This window comes from Nicotiana tabacum, chromosome 13, assembly GCF_000715075.1.
Source record: "Nicotiana tabacum cultivar K326 chromosome 13, ASM71507v2, whole genome shotgun sequence".
Lineage (NCBI taxonomy): Eukaryota > Viridiplantae > Streptophyta > Magnoliopsida > Solanales > Solanaceae > Nicotiana > Nicotiana tabacum.
In genome coordinates, this window is record NC_134092.1 from 3,461,582 (window position 1) to 3,478,309 (window position 16,728).

General features: G+C 35.6%; 2 protein-coding genes and 1 pseudogene across 5 annotated transcripts; 1 reads left to right on the forward strand and 2 right to left on the reverse strand.

Moving 5' to 3' along the window:
* Positions 1-343: 343 nt before the first annotated feature.
* On the forward strand, positions 344-3,304 carry LOC107824229 (uncharacterized). Its single transcript, XM_016650979.2, has 4 exons — positions 344-943; positions 1,923-2,081; positions 2,183-2,291; positions 2,857-3,304. Exons 1-4 carry the CDS (start codon positions 623-625, stop codon positions 3,030-3,032), a joined length of 765 nt encoding a protein of 254 aa, XP_016506465.1. The 5' UTR covers positions 344-622; the 3' UTR covers positions 3,033-3,304.
* Positions 2,863-9,280, reverse strand: LOC142167788 (nicotine N-demethylase CYP82E3-like; annotated as a pseudogene).
* Positions 9,281-9,459: 179 nt separating this feature from the next.
* Positions 9,460-15,779, reverse strand: LOC107824228 (uncharacterized). 4 transcript variants are annotated; one of them, XM_016650975.2, is made up of 8 exons: positions 15,586-15,779; positions 13,804-13,939; positions 13,073-13,240; positions 12,156-12,854; positions 10,878-10,915; positions 10,626-10,782; positions 10,262-10,348; positions 9,460-9,830 (listed from the first exon to the last, which is right to left on the reverse strand). In XM_016650975.2, exons 2-7 carry the CDS (start codon positions 13,804-13,806, stop codon positions 10,346-10,348), a joined length of 1,068 nt encoding a protein of 355 aa, XP_016506461.1. In that variant the 5' UTR covers positions 13,807-13,939; positions 15,586-15,779; the 3' UTR covers positions 9,460-9,830; positions 10,262-10,345. The 4 variants fall into 4 exon arrangements, with proteins under 4 accessions (XP_016506461.1, XP_016506463.1, XP_016506460.1 ...); XM_016650977.2 differs by lacking the exon at positions 13,804-13,939 and having other exon boundaries at positions 15,586-15,778; XM_016650974.2 differs by lacking the exons at positions 13,804-13,939; positions 15,586-15,779 and adding an exon at positions 13,455-13,756.
* Positions 15,780-16,728: the final 949 nt, after the last annotated feature.

Sequence of the window (16,728 nt, forward strand, 5' to 3'; positions counted from 1 at the left end):
AAAAACCAATTTACTTTGTTTGGTTTCTTTTTAAGGAAAAATCGATCAAAATCGGATCATGAACACCCCTAGACATAACATTTGTATGACTATAAAAATATTTCATTAGGGATAAAATAAGATACGTGAGTTTAATTGTATCCGTATATAAAAATATGTAATCTTTTTTGAACGGAGTAAAAAAAAATGCAGTCACATAAATTGGAAATGATGAATAATAGAGGGGATCTCGAATCTGAGTTAGTCAACCAATAGATACAAAATATAATTAAGACCAATCAATACAATATTCCAATAGAATATCTTATATTAGACCAATGAATATCCAATATGCTACTAGATTATTACTATTTTTTATTTAAAAAAATAGAGGAATTTTGACCAAAATCCAATTTGTCCGCCATTAAAGCAGTTTATTTTTTCTCATCTAACTTTCATTTTCCATCGACTTTCTCGGAAACTTCAACCAATTCCACGTCCCAAAGTCCATTTCTCACTTTCCCTCTCATTTCACTGACACTGACCCGCAATATACATCTCTATATAAATTCATTTTCATTTTCACTGAACAAAAATCAAAACAGTAAAGGATTTTAGCTTGTTTTTCATATTAATATTAACAATGGCGACTCAAAACGTTCTCGTAATGAGACACGGTGATCGGCTAGATAACTTCGAGGAGTTATGGGTAATGAAAGCGGATAGGCCGTGGGATCCACCATTGCATCAGGATGGTAAGATCCGACCTTTTTGTACGGGTCAAAAGATCCGATCCAATATGGATTTCCCGATCCATCGGGTTTTCGTTTCCCCGTTCCTCCGATGTGTACAGACTGCTGCTGAAGTTGTACGTGCCCTTTGCGACGTTGCGGATCATAACTGCGAGGCTAATGTCTTGTCCTCTAATTCTGAATCCGTTGTCATCGATCCTTCCAAAATCAAAGTAAATCTTCTTACTTTTTCTTTATTTTTGCTTAATTTTGGAAGGATTATATTTATTTATAAGTTTAAGTTATATGCATTGAGGATGTAAAAAGCATTTAAACTATATTAGATAATTATGGATAATCTCTTATAAGCATTAATAGATAATCATGTAAAAATGATAATCGACTTGCTATCGCAGGTTAAAAGTCACTAATAGTGTACAATCCGCCATGTATAACACGTAAATCCTTTACTTATTTATGGTTTTAAGTTTAAGGTGGAGGGAATCATCGTGTTAGTAGTAATTAAGGTGTCTTAAGCTGTTGATTATGGACATATGACTGTTTATCAAAAGACAATAGCTGAAGGTTGGTATATTCACTGTATTGCAAGCTTGGTTGCTGGATAATGGTTTGAACTTTGGTGTCGATGGGTAGAAACGAAGTTGGGCTCCGTGGAGGGTGAACAATAATTTAAGGAGTTGGTTCACCAGTCATATTGAAGGGGAGCCTTGGCGTAACTGGTAAAGTTGTTGTCATGTGACCAGGAGGTCACAGGTTCAAGCCGTGTAAACAACCTCTTGCAGAAATGCACTTGTCGTCCGGCCTTTCCCCAGGCCCCGCGCATAGAGAGCTTAGTGTATCGGGCTGCCCTTTTAGTTCACTACTCATATTGCCATAGTCTTTTCAGATCCTCGTTCGTCAAGGATGATGTTTGGTGATTTGAGTAGCTCTGATCACGGCTGTCCTCTTAGCTCAGATGTCCACATTTTGTATGTAGCATTACCAATACGTCCAAGTCAACCTGAATCCTAGCTTGTTCAACACATTGTCATTAGGGATTGATTGCCTGTGTCTGATATAAGTAACCACCAATTTTCAATATGGTTGTGCGCCTGTGATCAGTATAGTCGTGTAAGCTATACCGGGACTTAGATCTGAATATGCTGCTTGTTGCATACTTGATATGGCTCACTTGAGTCTTTCAAATTTCAGGTATCCATCGAATATGGTTTGTGTGAAATGCTGAATTTAGTAGCCATAAGAAGTAATGCAGCTCCCAAGGATGGGGACTTTAAGTTCAATATCTCACAATATGAAGCTGAGTTGCCAGCCGGAACTGTAGATCACACTGTTGAACCTGTTTATAAGAAGGTATTCTGTAGGATATGAGTTCTTGCTTCAATCTATGACATGGTTTATATGCATGATCCGCTGTTTCTTTAATCATTGATCATATGATTCTGAATTTACAGCTGCCAGAGTGGCAAGAGACATTGGAAAGTGCAAGAGCTAGATATGTGGAGGTAGTTAAAGCCCTTGCTGATAAGTATCCTTCTGAGAACTTGTTGTTAGTCACACATGGTAAGTCTTCTTGCTTGGTTTTGCGATCTCTAGTGCAATGTCGGTTGTGATGTGGTGAGTGAAGGCTTCTGTTCTCCATAGAGCACTCGTAAGAGACTACTTGTTTTCATGTCAAAATCAGTTTAGAGATGTATTTCAATTTATATGTTGTACCTTTGTCGGTAGCAAATGTTGTTTCATATTGCTCGTATGTATCTGTAGTAGTTTATTTCTCACCTATCGCATGTCTGGATTTCTCATTGCTTCTTGTTCTCCTTTTGCCGTTATATTAAAGCTATATGAATTTATGTAGTGCCATTGAAGAGAATATTTTTAGCAATGATTTCAGTTGGATGCCTTGAACTTTTCTGAAACTGCAAAACTTTTGTGTTTTGGCAATTAGAGAATGCTGGAGACAACCTTTGCTAATGAAAGCAACCTCTACATCTGTATTGTGTCAATGCTCTTGCCCAAGAATTTTCATTTATAATAAAACCATCTGCTAAACTGTAAATTGGCAGGTCTAGTAGTTGTGTTTTTTCGCCCCAATTCTGATTTATTATCAACTCTTCTTTCATTAATCCAGGTGAAGGAGTAGGTTCCATCTTTACTGAACTTAACAAGGATGCAACTGTACTAGAGGTAGAATATTGTGGACATGTGCTCGCCAAGAGAACTATCCAATTCGGAGAGAACCAATCATTTACTGCTGGAGAGTTTGTATACGAGAAACAAACCGGTATATTATCTGCTGCTAAATAAAAACAAGCCTACCAGACTGTAAGTGATTGTTCAGGATTTTCCCCTCTCTGCCATGGCTGTTACTTATCGTCCATTTGTCGAAGCTTGCTTGTCCATTTATATGTGTTAAGGTTTCCATTGATGAACTAGTTATCACTCTTTCCTTTTCTCCTTCTTTTTAAACTTCTGATTGAAAGAGAAGATCATGGAATTGCACTATACACTCTGTTGAAATAATGGCCTCTGTTCCAACCTTGTAATTGTGAAATCCCAAGATGCATTGCTTTGGAATACTTGCATCCCAATTGCAGTTGTTATTTTCACAGTGATAGTATTGGTAACTACTGTTTCCATGTCAAATTTAATATCACCTTTTCTTTGTTGGATTGTTCCAAACCAATATGTTCATAAACGAAAAGAAAATTTAAATTCTTAGTGTGGTGTTGTACCATAAGAAGCCACATGAGACTTTCACTCAAGGGTGTGATCTACTGATCAATGAAGTGGATAAAAATCTTGAAAATCAGGGTTTAAATCCTAACAGAGACAAAAAACGTTAGATGATTTCTTCCCATCTACCTAAGCCTTGTTAGAGTTACTCGGTATTTATACTGGTAGGAGGTAGCACATACTCAATGGAGTAATCGAGGAGCATGCAAGTTGGTCCGAACACCATTGTTATCCAAAAAGAAAAACAAAGACTCACCCCTCCAAAGTAGGCAAACGAGGGGCAATAAATACCTCCAAAGTAGTTGCCTTAGGCATATTAATGCCTAAGCCTTCTCTCATATCAATTGCCATGTTAGATGGTGTGCTAAAATCAAAACCTTGAAGCAAACGAGCAAAAGTGAGGAGTGTAACAATTGTTGCATAATTCATCCCCGGGCACGATCTTCTTCCTGAACCAAAGGGAATAAACTCAAAATTCTGACTCTGACTACATACATAGATCTTTTCTTGATAAAAATAAAAAGGGCAGTCCGGTGTACTAAGCTCCCGTTATGCACGGGGTCTGGGGAAGAACCGGACCACAAGTGTCTATTATACGCAGCCTATCATCAATCAAAAATCTCTCTGGCACGAATTTTTCAGGGTCGGACCAAATCCGAGGATCTCTATGTATCTTCCATGTATTTACGAATAAACGAGTACCTTTTGGAACATCATAACCAAGTATTTTACAATCTTTTGTTGCTTCATGAGGTACTAACAAAGGTGCAGGTGGATATAAACGCAATGCTTCTTAAATTATAGCTTGTAAATAGGCTAAATCTTGAACATCAGACTCTTCTATCCACTTATCTTTACCATCTTTTATATCTATTTCCTCTTGGGCACGTCTCATAACATTTGGATTGTTCAGCAATAAGGACATTAACCATGTCCATTGAACAGCAGTAGTATCAGCTCCATCCAAAATTATTGCCCGACACTGTTTAATAATTAGAGAAATGAATTCCACAGTAATTAAATCCTAGAACTAGGAGGATGTTTAATCTAAACAATTATCAACATATACATGCATGTTTAATGTGATCATAATGTTGAAAGATAATCCAACTAATTAGTAGCGTGATACACAAAGTTGTTGCGCTACTTTATGTTTACTAGGTACGTTTTATATATGTTAGTTTGATTCGCTTAAGTTATCTTATTATTCTGTTGTTGTTACTGTTTGTTGCTATTACTTTCTTTTTTTTCCCCCTTTTCTTGACTCGAGGGTCTATCGAAAATAGCCTCTACCTTCACCATGTAGGGGTAGGTTTGCGTACACACTACCCTCCCCAAACCCCACATGTGGGATTACACTGAGTTTGTTTATTGTTATTGTTATTGTTACTAGGGGGATTTGCAGTCGTACCCTATATTTGTGCCACCTTTTAACCTGTACCCTATTTTTAAAAATTATTGATTTGGTAGCCAGTTGACAAAAAATTCGTAATAATATGACAATTACACCCCTGATAGTATTAGCATTAGCATGCTACTTTGGATGACCTCATTCGCATTAGCATGCTGTAAAACAAGCCCTGATAAACGTGGCAGCATGCTAACGTTTGGAGATGACGTTATTTTACAGTACCAGGGGTTATTCATTAGCATGCGAGATGGTGTAAAACTTCAGCCAATTACAGTAGCAGCTGGAGTTGTTTTACATTAAAGCTAAAACTTCATGCTAATGCATGCTGAAGTTATTTATCCTGCAGTCAACAGTTTTGTTATGAGTTTTATCCAAAACTTCAGTCTAAACATGCTGAAGTTATTTAGTTCATTTGCTAAAACTTCAGACTAAACATGCTGAAATTATTTAGTTCATTTGCTAAAACTTCAGTTTAAACATGCTGAAGTTATTTAGTTTATTTTTGAAAACATCATACTAAACATGCTTAAGTTTTTATCTTGCAATATGTAATTTTCTAATGAGTTTTTTTTAATGCATGCTGAAGTTATTTAGTTCATTTACTAAAATTTCAGACTAAACATGTTTAAGTTATTTAGTTCATTTGCTAAAACTTCAGACTAAACATTATTTAGTTCATTTGCTAAAACTTTAGACTAAACATGCTGAAGTTATTTAGTTCATTTGCTAAAACTTCAGACTAAACATGCTGAAATTATTTAGTTCATTTGCGAAAATTTCAGACTAAACATGCTTAAGTTTTTGTCTTATAATATATAATTTTCTAATGAGTTTTTGCTAATGCATGCTGAAGTTATTTGGTTCATTTGCTAAAACTTCAGACTAAACATGCTTAAATTATTTAGTTCATTTGCTAAAATTTCAGACTTATCATGCTTAACTTATTTAGTTCATTTGCTAAAATTTCAGACTAAACATGCTTAAGTTATTTAGTTCATTTGCTAAAACTTCATGCCAAAACATGATGAAGTGTTGTCCTGCAATCTACAGTTTTGTCAATAGTCCTAAAGGGCAAAATCATCTTTTTAAAATGCTTTTAACAAAAAAATAGGTACGGATGCAAACGGAAAAACAAAACGGGTATAAGTTAAAAGAGGGCGACCAAATAGGGCACCCCATGCAATTTTTACTTGTTACTAGGTACATGTCTAAGTCTTCTATCATATAAGCCGGTATAAACAATCAGGTTATTTATTAAAGAAATACGAATAAATCTCTTGATAAACAATAATTGATAATCTAGTAAAGATGGTAACTAACATGCTATCACATATTAGAATTCACTGATAATATTTTTTAAAAATTGCGCTTTCAGTGTATATAGCTTAAAAGCTTAAGAACATACCATTATCGTTGCCTTGATGACGGTTTCTTGAGAATAACCGTAAGCCTTAAAACTCATCATAATTTGTAGGGTGAAATTCAAAAATAATCAGATTTATAAGTGGTAATTGAAAAATAACCACCAGTTTCAAAAGTAATCGAAATTTAGCCACTTTTCATGTAAAGATAAATCTGAACGAAAACACTGTTCAAAATCCGGAAAATATTCCAGCATAATATACTGGAGTTCCAGCATAATATACATACACAAGTGCTCCAATCTCCAGTATATTATGCTGGAACTTTCCGCGTATTGGAGTTTCAGCATAATATGCTGGAAATTTATACACACGTGCACCAATCTCTAGTATATTATGCTGGACCGGTCCGTGTTGCAGCAAAATAGTGGATATTTTTGAATTACCAGTCCGAAAACTGGCTAGCCCGTGCTATTTTTACTAATTTGTATCATTAAGCAAGGTATCAATAACATCTTGATTCTCATGATTATTGCCAATTTCTACCTTTTTAATATGGTCATCCACCCAATTTTGAAGAACACCATCTATATCTTTATGAATTCTCTTCATTAACTTAATATGCCCTTGAAAATCCAAATATTTAAATAATGGAAATGGAACTGCATCATATAGTATAATTTTGCCCTGCAACATAATATCCTTGAATACCCTTTTTAAACATTAAAAGCTTCTTCATCTTCCTCCACATTATTGTATATTTTCCCACAAACCATCTTCACAATTATGTTTAAAGACAGTACCTCAAACCATTGAGTCATGTTAAGTTTGGTACTTTTCATAATTTCACTTGCATTATTGTTATTTTTTCCAAGTTGCGTTGTAGAAAGTAAGTCTTTTATACTTGATTCCACCTCACAAATTCGAAGATGCTTCATTTTCTCAAGTCTAGTGCTAGAGAGCGCTTGTTGCATTACTAATTTGCGTACATGGCAATAATATGGATCGTAATCAGCGTGAGAAAACCTTGCATACCCATACGCAGTGTATCAACCCGTTGAAGATATAATTAAGTAATCAGAAGCGTGCTCTCTTTAACAATTTGAAGAGATGATCAAACAATTTAATATGGTAACGGAACAAGCACAAGTCCTAGGTTCACGTCACACCACACTAAAGAACTAGGGGACTTTTACACTATATAACTGCTCATCCAAAAAACATAGCAGATAGATGTATAATATATATGTATAGTTATGTAAATTATACATATATTATATATAATTAGTGTATATTCTATGTATATTGGTTAGCGGCTGTAAATTTTTTTGGCAGAACGACCAAATATGTAGCTTCTCCTATAAATAAAAAAAAATAAAATTCACGTGCTTGATATAAGGAAAAAAAGAGTCAGGCTCCCACATAGGTGGACGTACTAAGACACAATTAAGAAACAAGGAACATGCTATTTCTGACAATTTATACTTTTAGACGAGATGATCACACAAATTCAACATTACGTGCCAATGAAGTTGGCCTAGCTGCAAAGTCCTTATCATGAATTGTGAAGCAATCTTTAGCTCCTTCCCAATTGCTGATCACAGGAACATCCCCACCTGATTGAGAAAATTGGGCCGTTTTCATGGGCCATTGCTGCCAAAGTCCGAGCAAAAGGGACATTCTTGGCCCTGTCCAGTATGTGGAGATGCCCAATAATAGGCCATGCACCTGGGACTTCTGGGGGTAACTTTTTCTTTTTGTAGCCAATGACTATAATCTTCATCCCCAAAAACATTATAGGCAAGAATAGCAAGGCTAAAAGAATTTGATAATTCATTACGTATGAGAATCCATACTAGTAAATATTAGGGGGGGCTTGAGTTGTGAATACGACCCCCAGAACCGCTTTTGTTAAAACTCAGCAGTTTCTAGAAGACTCACTTCAGATATGATACTTTGGGTTCCTCTAGAGCATCGGATTCAATAGCAAGGGTTATTCAACTAAGACCGGATTCTGTAACAGAAAAGAGCATGAAAGAGACAACAACGGTTATTCTAACAGCAAGGGTTATTCAACTAAGACCGGATTCTGTAACAGAAAAGAGCATGAAAGAGACAACGGTTATTCTAATTGAATGTCAACCCGCCTATTCTGATTCACTTTACCCAATAAAGGGAAGAAGCTGGTGGAGGAATAACAGCAGCTAAATCATATGTTGCACAGTAGTACGTATTAGGCAAATGGGATTTTTCTTTCCTAGGCTGAGGAGCGTAGTCAGAGGTCTTTAGTGCCTGAATGCTTGATTTAGAGCTTAAACTAGAGGCAATCCAACAACCACATGCTCATAAGACGACTCGATAAAAGAAAGTTGCAAAAAACTGGCAAGGATATGAATCACTAGCAAAAATTAGGAGATTCAAACATAATGTGCTGGGGTTCCAATATAATATGCTTGAAGTTTATATGTACGAGCTCCATAATCTAGCATATTATGCTAGAACTTTCTGTGTAATGGAGTTCCAACATAATATGCTGGAAGTTTATACGCAGGAGCTCTATTCCAGCATATTATACTGGAACTTTCCATGTTTCAACAAAATAGTGGCTATTTTTTCATGACTTTGCAAATGTTGACTATCTTTCAATTACCAGTTCGAAAACTGGCTAGCCCGTGCTATTTTCACAAAATTAGAGCGTTAGTAAACCGAGGATTCTCATCAAATGTTAAACATTCAGAATGTTGTTAGAACAATCAAAATCGTAAAAAAATGCATCAAAATTTGGGGCATACATCAGAGGACAAGAGACAAACCACATGTATATTTCTCAAAAATATGATAGGTGACGTAAAGATAGCTATGTTATCCCTCTCTATCAGTTAATCCCAAATGGAGGGAAGACAAAGAAGAACAATAAGACTAACCCTTCTACAAGAGTCATAAGCAAGTGTTATCCTCACCTCATGATTTTAGCAAGAAGTGAATTTAGTGGTAACAACAACAACAAGCCTAATGTAATCCACAAGTGGGGTTTGAGGAGGATAGTGCGTAGGTAATCCTGACCTCATGATTTTGAGAAGGAAGTGAATTTACTCATCTTCCTTTGTGCCAAAGATAACAAGCATAGGGTGAACAGTTGGAAAAAGGCTGTGATAAAGCATCAAGCTCAATGAATTCCTTGTATGAGAACAACAACCAAGTAAAATCCCACTAGTGGGGTCTGTTGATTTTGGGAGATTAGAGGTGTATATTCCTCTGAAGCCGCAGAGTTCAGATCAAGTGACACAAACTGGTAGAACAAACAGCAAAGAGGTGCAAAGTTTTAAAAAATGAGGCATAACAACACAACAACAACAACAAAAAAAAACCCAGTGAAATCCTACGAGTGGGGCTTGGGAAGGGTAGTGAGTACGGAGACCTTACCCCTACCTTATGAGGGTAGAGAGACTGTTTCCGGTAGACCCTCTCAGAAACCATAACAACAGAGAGAAGTTCAAATGTTTTTTTCTAGTTGACTGAGAAGCAGATAGCGTGTTAAACAGCTTGGCCTAACCTCAAGTAATTAATCTTCTCTTGAATACAGAGTAGAAGAACCACCTGCAGCATGTCACAAAGCAGTTAGGAAGTGAAACGATGGACTGTGCAAGTGCGTGATCTTAAAAGTTCGAACAACGCACGATGCCTGATATACCACACAGTCACAAAGCAAAAAAGATTTTGAGTACCACATTAATTGATTTCACGAAATTTGGCTGAGTATACAGCAAGAAGGGGAAAAAATTCAGTTCATTTCTTGATTTCATCAAATTAACTCTTGAATCTACATGTCTAAAATTGTTGAAAAGGAAGTGTATGACATAAGTCCATTCTTAGGTAATCATCCAAGAAAAGGTTTCGAGAAATTCAGAACTGAATTAACATGTTGCAGAAATAGGAAATGGAAGACAACATCTGTTAAATGAAACAAGAAACATATTTTTTTGACCGCGTCAACTATTCAAAGCTGAATTCTAGGATTTGGTACTTACAAAGACATGTATGTTGTAAATCAGCACTGAGAGTATAATATTACATAAGCAGATCTCTAACTCTTAGGAAGTCCACACCACCTGTCACTGCACAAAATGTCAAATTAAAAAATATTTTATCTATTATACACACGCGCACACACACATGAGGATAAGCCAATATCTTCTGGTAATGGCCCAGAAAGTAACAGTACAGTACTGCTCAATTTCCTGACCCTTTTCCTAGTCCAAGTTCCAGTAAAGAATGTTAGATAATATAAGATTTCTACTTATTATTAAATTTCGAGAACCAGGTTCAATCCATTTGCTAATTAGCTTTTGTCAATTTAACGAGCACACTAAAGCAACAACAGCAAATGCAAACCTTATGGACAAGCCGCAAAGATCTTCTGGGATGACTTTGTAGACGCTTTGCACTTCTCAAAATTCTCCCATCATTATAATGATGAACATTATCAAATTTAAAATCATCCCTCTTTCTCTTCTTTCCTCCATGCAATAAATGCGTCTCCGGAAGCTCTCTGCCACGTGTACAAGTCCAAAAACAAAAAAAAAAATCATTGTTGTGTCATCAGATTTATAATTCAAAGCATCTTAATTTAGGAAGAGTGATTACTTTGAAGCTTCTATTCCGTTGGCAGAGCTGTCCCTTGCCTGTGAAAAGAAAGAGATCATGATGTTAACTTGTTTCAGGTTTTCATGGAAAAAATAAAAATCATATCAACTATAATAAGAGAATTACGGAGACAAATTTCTACATGCTTAGTGGTCATTTTCTTATTACGTGCAAAGAAAAAAGTGGATAAATAACAGAAAATAGGCAAGCTGAGAAATGGAGGAGCTGTATAATATGCAATTTCAACTTAGTCGAGCCAATAGTAGGCGAAAAGGACAGCCGCAGAAACATCAAGGTAGAACTAATAGAAATTTGATCAAAACCAATAAACCCACATTCAATGCCAATTATCTAATTCCTTTCCCTCTTAAGGCACCACCACAGCACCACTGCTAGTAGTGTGATCTGCCATCACCATAACCGCTGCTGTTATATCCGGATTCCGGGGTCACAGCCACCTCTGTAGCCACCAGCGTATCACCTTTGCGTCTCTCACATCTGGAGCCTCAACCACCCTTATGGTATCCCTCACTCGGACCACCACCACCACCACTTGTTCCACACAATTAACTTACGGTCAAGGCTCGGGCCAGTTGTCCTCCCTATCACGTCCCTCATAGCTTGCTCATCGTTGAAGGTAATGCAGCCAAAACCACTAGATTAACCAGTCTCGCTCTTTCATGATCTTTGATTTGAGTATTTCACTAATCTGAGCAGAAGGCTCCGCATGGTTCGATTGGTGGTAGCCCATGCGAGCCCACAGACAAAGCACCTGTATTCACATTGACAGAAAACAACTTTTTGTTTTTGAGAGAGAGAGAGAGAGAGAGTGTGTGAGAGAGAGAGGGCATAAAGGGAGGAGAAATCCAAATAGAGCAAGGAGAGCTGCTTAGTAGGCATAAACTATTCCAAAATTCAATATCATTTTATCGAACTATCAGACCAGTAATAAGCTTATCAAAGTGGATAGAAACCCTACTAATGTGTGTCATGTCACAACTCACAAGTAAGAAACATGTCCACAAAAACAAATATAAACAGAATAAACTAGCCTCGAATAAAGCTGGTATGCTCAGATTGCCAACATGTTGACAAATATGAGTAATGAGGAAACTACATAAAACATACGAATGTAATTTACATAGTCCTCAACTTAACCATTCAAAGAGCAGAAACTATTTTTCAGACTGGTTGGACATCCCACTACCTAGAAAATCCAAAACAAGGAATGAAAGGCTACATAGCAAAATACACCAGATTATGCTAAGATGATATTACCCCTCCATCAGCAGATGAAGGCTTGTCCATTCTACAGCTATCCTCACAAGAATTGGGTAGTTGACTTCTTAGGCTTTCTGCTGCATCAACCAAATTTTTAAGGTAATCTTTTTCAGAAGAAGAATATGATACATGTCGATGATGACTGCCAATTTCTGATGCCTCTATCTCAGAAAAATCAGTTTCCGAAGAGAGATGAGCTAGCACCGTAAGCTTCTCCGGAGAACAAGTTCTCTGCCTTTTAGAATTGAGACAACTTACATCACGTGATTTTTTTGTTGCTGAAAATCCTAAAGCCGCATCATCTGTTTTTTCTGTATGACGTACAACATCGTCTGAATCTGTTTCCCAGAGAAATGAACTTGTCATTTGTCTATTATTTCTTAGGCATTGAATCTCCTGACAGAAACTTTGAAATTTGTGATTCTGCATATTGTTACATACACACTCCTTTTCCAATCTTCTAAAACGGTCTGATGGGCATGAATTTAAGTCAACTGAAAGGTTGATTCCATCATCCGATGAGACAGAAAACTCAAATGAAGGCACATGAGTTGACTTTACGTCAGAAGTAAATGCATTCTTGGGAAAACTTATTGGTGGACTGTGAACTCTTTGATTGAAACCCTTCTCATCACATAGGCCAGAAGAATCTTGAAGGTTGTACCAATTGCCTTCGGAAGTTTCTACATCTGCAATCTGCATCAAGACAAACTTGTATTTCAAAGATCAACCCAGGGTATATAAGCACGTGATGTAATTACCAACAAACCTTATCAAGCGTTTTCGAGAATATCGCGTCACAATACAATTTCATAATGAACTCATCATATGTATCATATGTTTAATCTCACCCAAATTTTCACATTCATTCACTACAAAAGATCGTCTGTCATCAACCCAAAGCAAACAATTACCTTGAAGTAATTGATCAAAGAATTCACGAGATTGGGTTTTGTCTTATAAGGAGACAAACCGTACTTCTTGCACAAGTCTTGAAGCTTTTTCTTGGGTAGACTGTAAATGGAATTTCGACTGTCCTTTGTCTTCATCTTCATCTCTCTGAGTGAAAACCTATCCTCACCCTGCATCGAGACAAACTGATCCTTCAGTGATCAATCCAGGTTATCTAAGAAGGTCGTGTGATAGCCAAGAAACTTATATCAGGCATTTTCTAGATGATCATATCAACAATACAATTTCCAAATTAAGTCATCTTCATATATCAGGTGTTCAATCTCACCCAAATATTCACTTTTATTCACTAAAAATAATACTATCTTTAACATCAACCACTACCAAAAAATCGAGCTTTTCCGACTGCCAAAACCGCCGGAAAATCATTGAAAATCGGTGATTTCTTGACGACTTTACGACTGTTTTGCGGTAGTCGGAAAATTGAACATCGGAAAAAGCTTTCTGACTACATCAATCGGAAATTTCCGACTACAATAGTCGGATAGTTTAAAATCTGATATGACCAGATAATGGTGGAATATTCCAATTATAGTATTCGGAAAAATAAATAAATAATTATTTATTTATTTAAACATTTCAGACTACTATAGTCGGACAGTTAAAAAATAAATAATTATTTATAAGTGATCAAAGAATTTATAAGATTAGGATGTCTTATAAGGAGATAAACCATGTTTCCTGCACAAATCTTGTAGCTCTTTCTTGGGTAGCTTGCAAATCAAATTTCCACTGTCCTTTGTCTTCTTCTCATTAAATAAGTTTATCTGCTCCCCGCATCAGCTCTTATGCTTGCTCGTTTAAGAGACCTTTACCAGGGCAAAATCATATGACTCTGGGTGAGTAAATGTTGTCAATGTGGATACTTCCTTCTAAAGAAAATATAGGAATAGTTAACACTGAGTTTATGGTTTCCTTTTCCTAAGGGCAATCAAACACATCTAACACAGGCTAACAAATTGCTTCAGAAACCAACACAACTTTTGTCATAGTTCTACCAAAAGTTTCTTATAAACTCCTTTTTTAAAGTGGTTCCTAAAAATATCTTACAAGTTAGAAAACACCATGTTCTATTTAGTATGAAATAGAAGTTACTAATTTTTTATCAACCTTCAATCCCTTCGAATTGGTGAGATTACAAGATGCACTCAAAATCCAAAACCAAGTCCAGCGGCTTCTTTAAACTAGATATAAGTTTAGACAATTTACTCACCCATTATGTACTAGAGGCACCAAATAAAGTAACTACTCAACATTTTACAAACTACTAAAGAACAAGAAGCGCCAAGACACGTACAAGCTTTGTGCTTGTTAGTCATTACCTTCTCTATTGAACTCCTCCAACAGAGGCAAAGCCAGGATATTAAATTTATGGGTTCTGAACTAGCCATCGAACTCATAGCTCGTTTAGTTATTGGGTTCACAACAAAAAAGTAATACATATTTAATAGATTTTTAATACAAATACAGGGTTTAAACAAAAGTTATTGGGTTCATACCCTAACTGATATGGTAGCTCCAGTGGCGAAACTAGGATTTTTCCCAAGGGTATTCAAATTTGGAAGAAGTGAAAAAACATTCCCGACAAAGAGTGTTCAATATGTGTTATATACCTCTAAAATGTAATATTTTACCTATATACATAGTGCAATTTTTCAACAAAGGGTGGTCAGTTGACCGCCCTTGTGACCATGTGGCTTCGCCACTGGGTAGCTCCCCCTCCAAGTCAAATGAGAATAGGTAAAGTACCCACCATATACAGTCAAACCTCTCTTAATAGCATCAATTATCCCAACAATTTTAGCTACTGTAGTGAATTATTGTTATAGAAAATATATAATATAAGATAACATGAAAAATCAGCTCCAGCTAAACTTGGTTGTTATAGTGAAATAATGTTATAACAGATGGTTGTTATAAAGAGATTTAATTGTAATATAAAAGCTCACAATTGTAAGGAAGTAATACCGTAAGTAACATAACAAATAATCAGTTGAACATATCAAAAGAAGCCAAACAAAACAGTCAAATTTGGTATACTTTTCAATCAAAATAAGACACAATGCTTTAGTACTAATCCCTCTGTTTAAAAAAGATTAACACTATTTCCTTATTAGTCTATTCCAAAAAGATTGACATCTTTCAATATTTCCTTAATAGGAACCATTTATAGTCACACAATGGTATGGTAGGTTTCACACCACAGATTTAAAAATGTTAACGGTCACACAAATGTAGGCCACATATCTCAAAAGTATTCCGTTCTTTATTAAAGTTTGTGTCAAGTTCTAACACAATTTTTTTCGAAACAGAGGAAGTCATTAATAAGTAAATCAGTAGAAAAAGACAAAAATAGTACTATTCGAAATTCAAATCGACGAAAAAGCGCCAAAACTTATTACTACTACTGCAAAAGGTAAAAACGAGTGAAATACAGAGACTTTGGATCTGTTACCTTCTTGTAGTATCAACAAATGGAGAGGCCTTGAGAAATTAAACCGGATTTGTCAGCTGGAAGTTTCTAGAAATGGGAATGGAGCAGAGCTGAAGCTGAACTAGTTGGGAGCTGGGAAGTTGAAGAGCGGGAAAGTTGAGTTAAGGGTCATCGGGTTTTAAAAACATATAGGTAAGACCCGGGCCCTTCGGATTAAGATGTTTACCCTAATTTCAAAGTTTTGAAAATGATACTTCCACATAATTTCAAACTTAGAAAAAGTAGCAATGTTTTTGGGAAAAATAACAATTTCTAAATAATACTACTCCCTACCTCTCAATTTATGTAACATTATTGGACTGATCACGGAGTTTAATACTCACTCTGTAATAATTTATGTGATACTTTTTTACTTTTCAAGATTCAAATTTCTTAGCCCCGTTTGGTCATAGATTTTGCGAAAACTTTCCAAATTTATTTTAGCAAATACCTGTTTGTTTATAGATTTAATCCATATTTTGAAAACTTTTCAAATTCCAAAATCAGCTCAAGAGCTGTTTTTGGCCCAAAATATTACCGTTTGATTTTTTAAAAATTTTAAAAATTACCCCAAACTTTTGTATCTTATAAAAAAAAAAGTTTACTTTCTATTATTATGATCCACATAATCCATATCTACCCATTTTTTCTCATTAAACTCACGCGGCTTTGCCCTTCTCTATAAACAGAAGAAAACATTCGCCAAAGTTGTTGTGTCAGTTTGCAGCAATGCACCAGCAAAGACAAAATTTGAAGATAATTTGCTAAAATCTGCTAACGTTTGTATAAATTTTCTTCAGATTTATTTCGCTTGTTTTGTATGAATTTGCTTTAGAGTTGTTGATATTTTTGATAGTTTTTAAAACTTATGGGTATAAGTCATATTTCATGTTTTTTCCAAAAAGAAAAGTGAAATATGTTTTGAAAAATTATGTCCAAACAGATTTTTATCTTCAAACCAAACTTCACCCAAATCAGATTTTTAAAAATAAATTTGGGAATCTATGGCCAAACACTAGCTTAATTTTGATTGTTCAGTTGGACATAGAATCTTTAACTTTGTTGAAATAAAATTTATATATTTGAAAACTATGTAAAAAGCATTAAAAGTCACAACAGTTAATA

What these genes read in the sequence shown, in the direction of transcription:
- LOC107824229 (XM_016650979.2), top strand. Translation starts at nt 623, where the DNA reads ATGGCGACTCAAAACGTTCTCGTAATGAGACACGGTGATCGGCTAGAT. An exon ending in TTGAACCTGTTTATAAGAAG is followed by an intron (nt 2,082 to 2,182) that starts GTATTCTGTAGG and finishes CTGAATTTACAG; the next exon opens with CTGCCAGAGTGGCAAGAGAC. An exon ending in CTTGTTGTTAGTCACACATG is followed by an intron (nt 2,292 to 2,856) that starts GTAAGTCTTCTT and finishes TCATTAATCCAG; the next exon opens with GTGAAGGAGTAGGTTCCATC.
- LOC107824228 (XM_016650974.2), bottom strand. Translation starts at nt 13,499, where the DNA reads ATGATTTTCCGGCGGTTTTGGCAGTCGGAAAAGCTCGATTTTTTG. An exon ending in CGGAAAAGCTCGATTTTTTG is followed by an intron (nt 13,241 to 13,454) that starts GTAGTGGTTGAT and finishes GTCTCGATGCAG; the next exon opens with GGTGAGGATAGGTTTTCACT. An exon ending in CTTTGATCAATTACTTCAAG is followed by an intron (nt 12,855 to 13,072) that starts GTAATTGTTTGC and finishes GTCTTGATGCAG; the next exon opens with ATTGCAGATGTAGAAACTTC.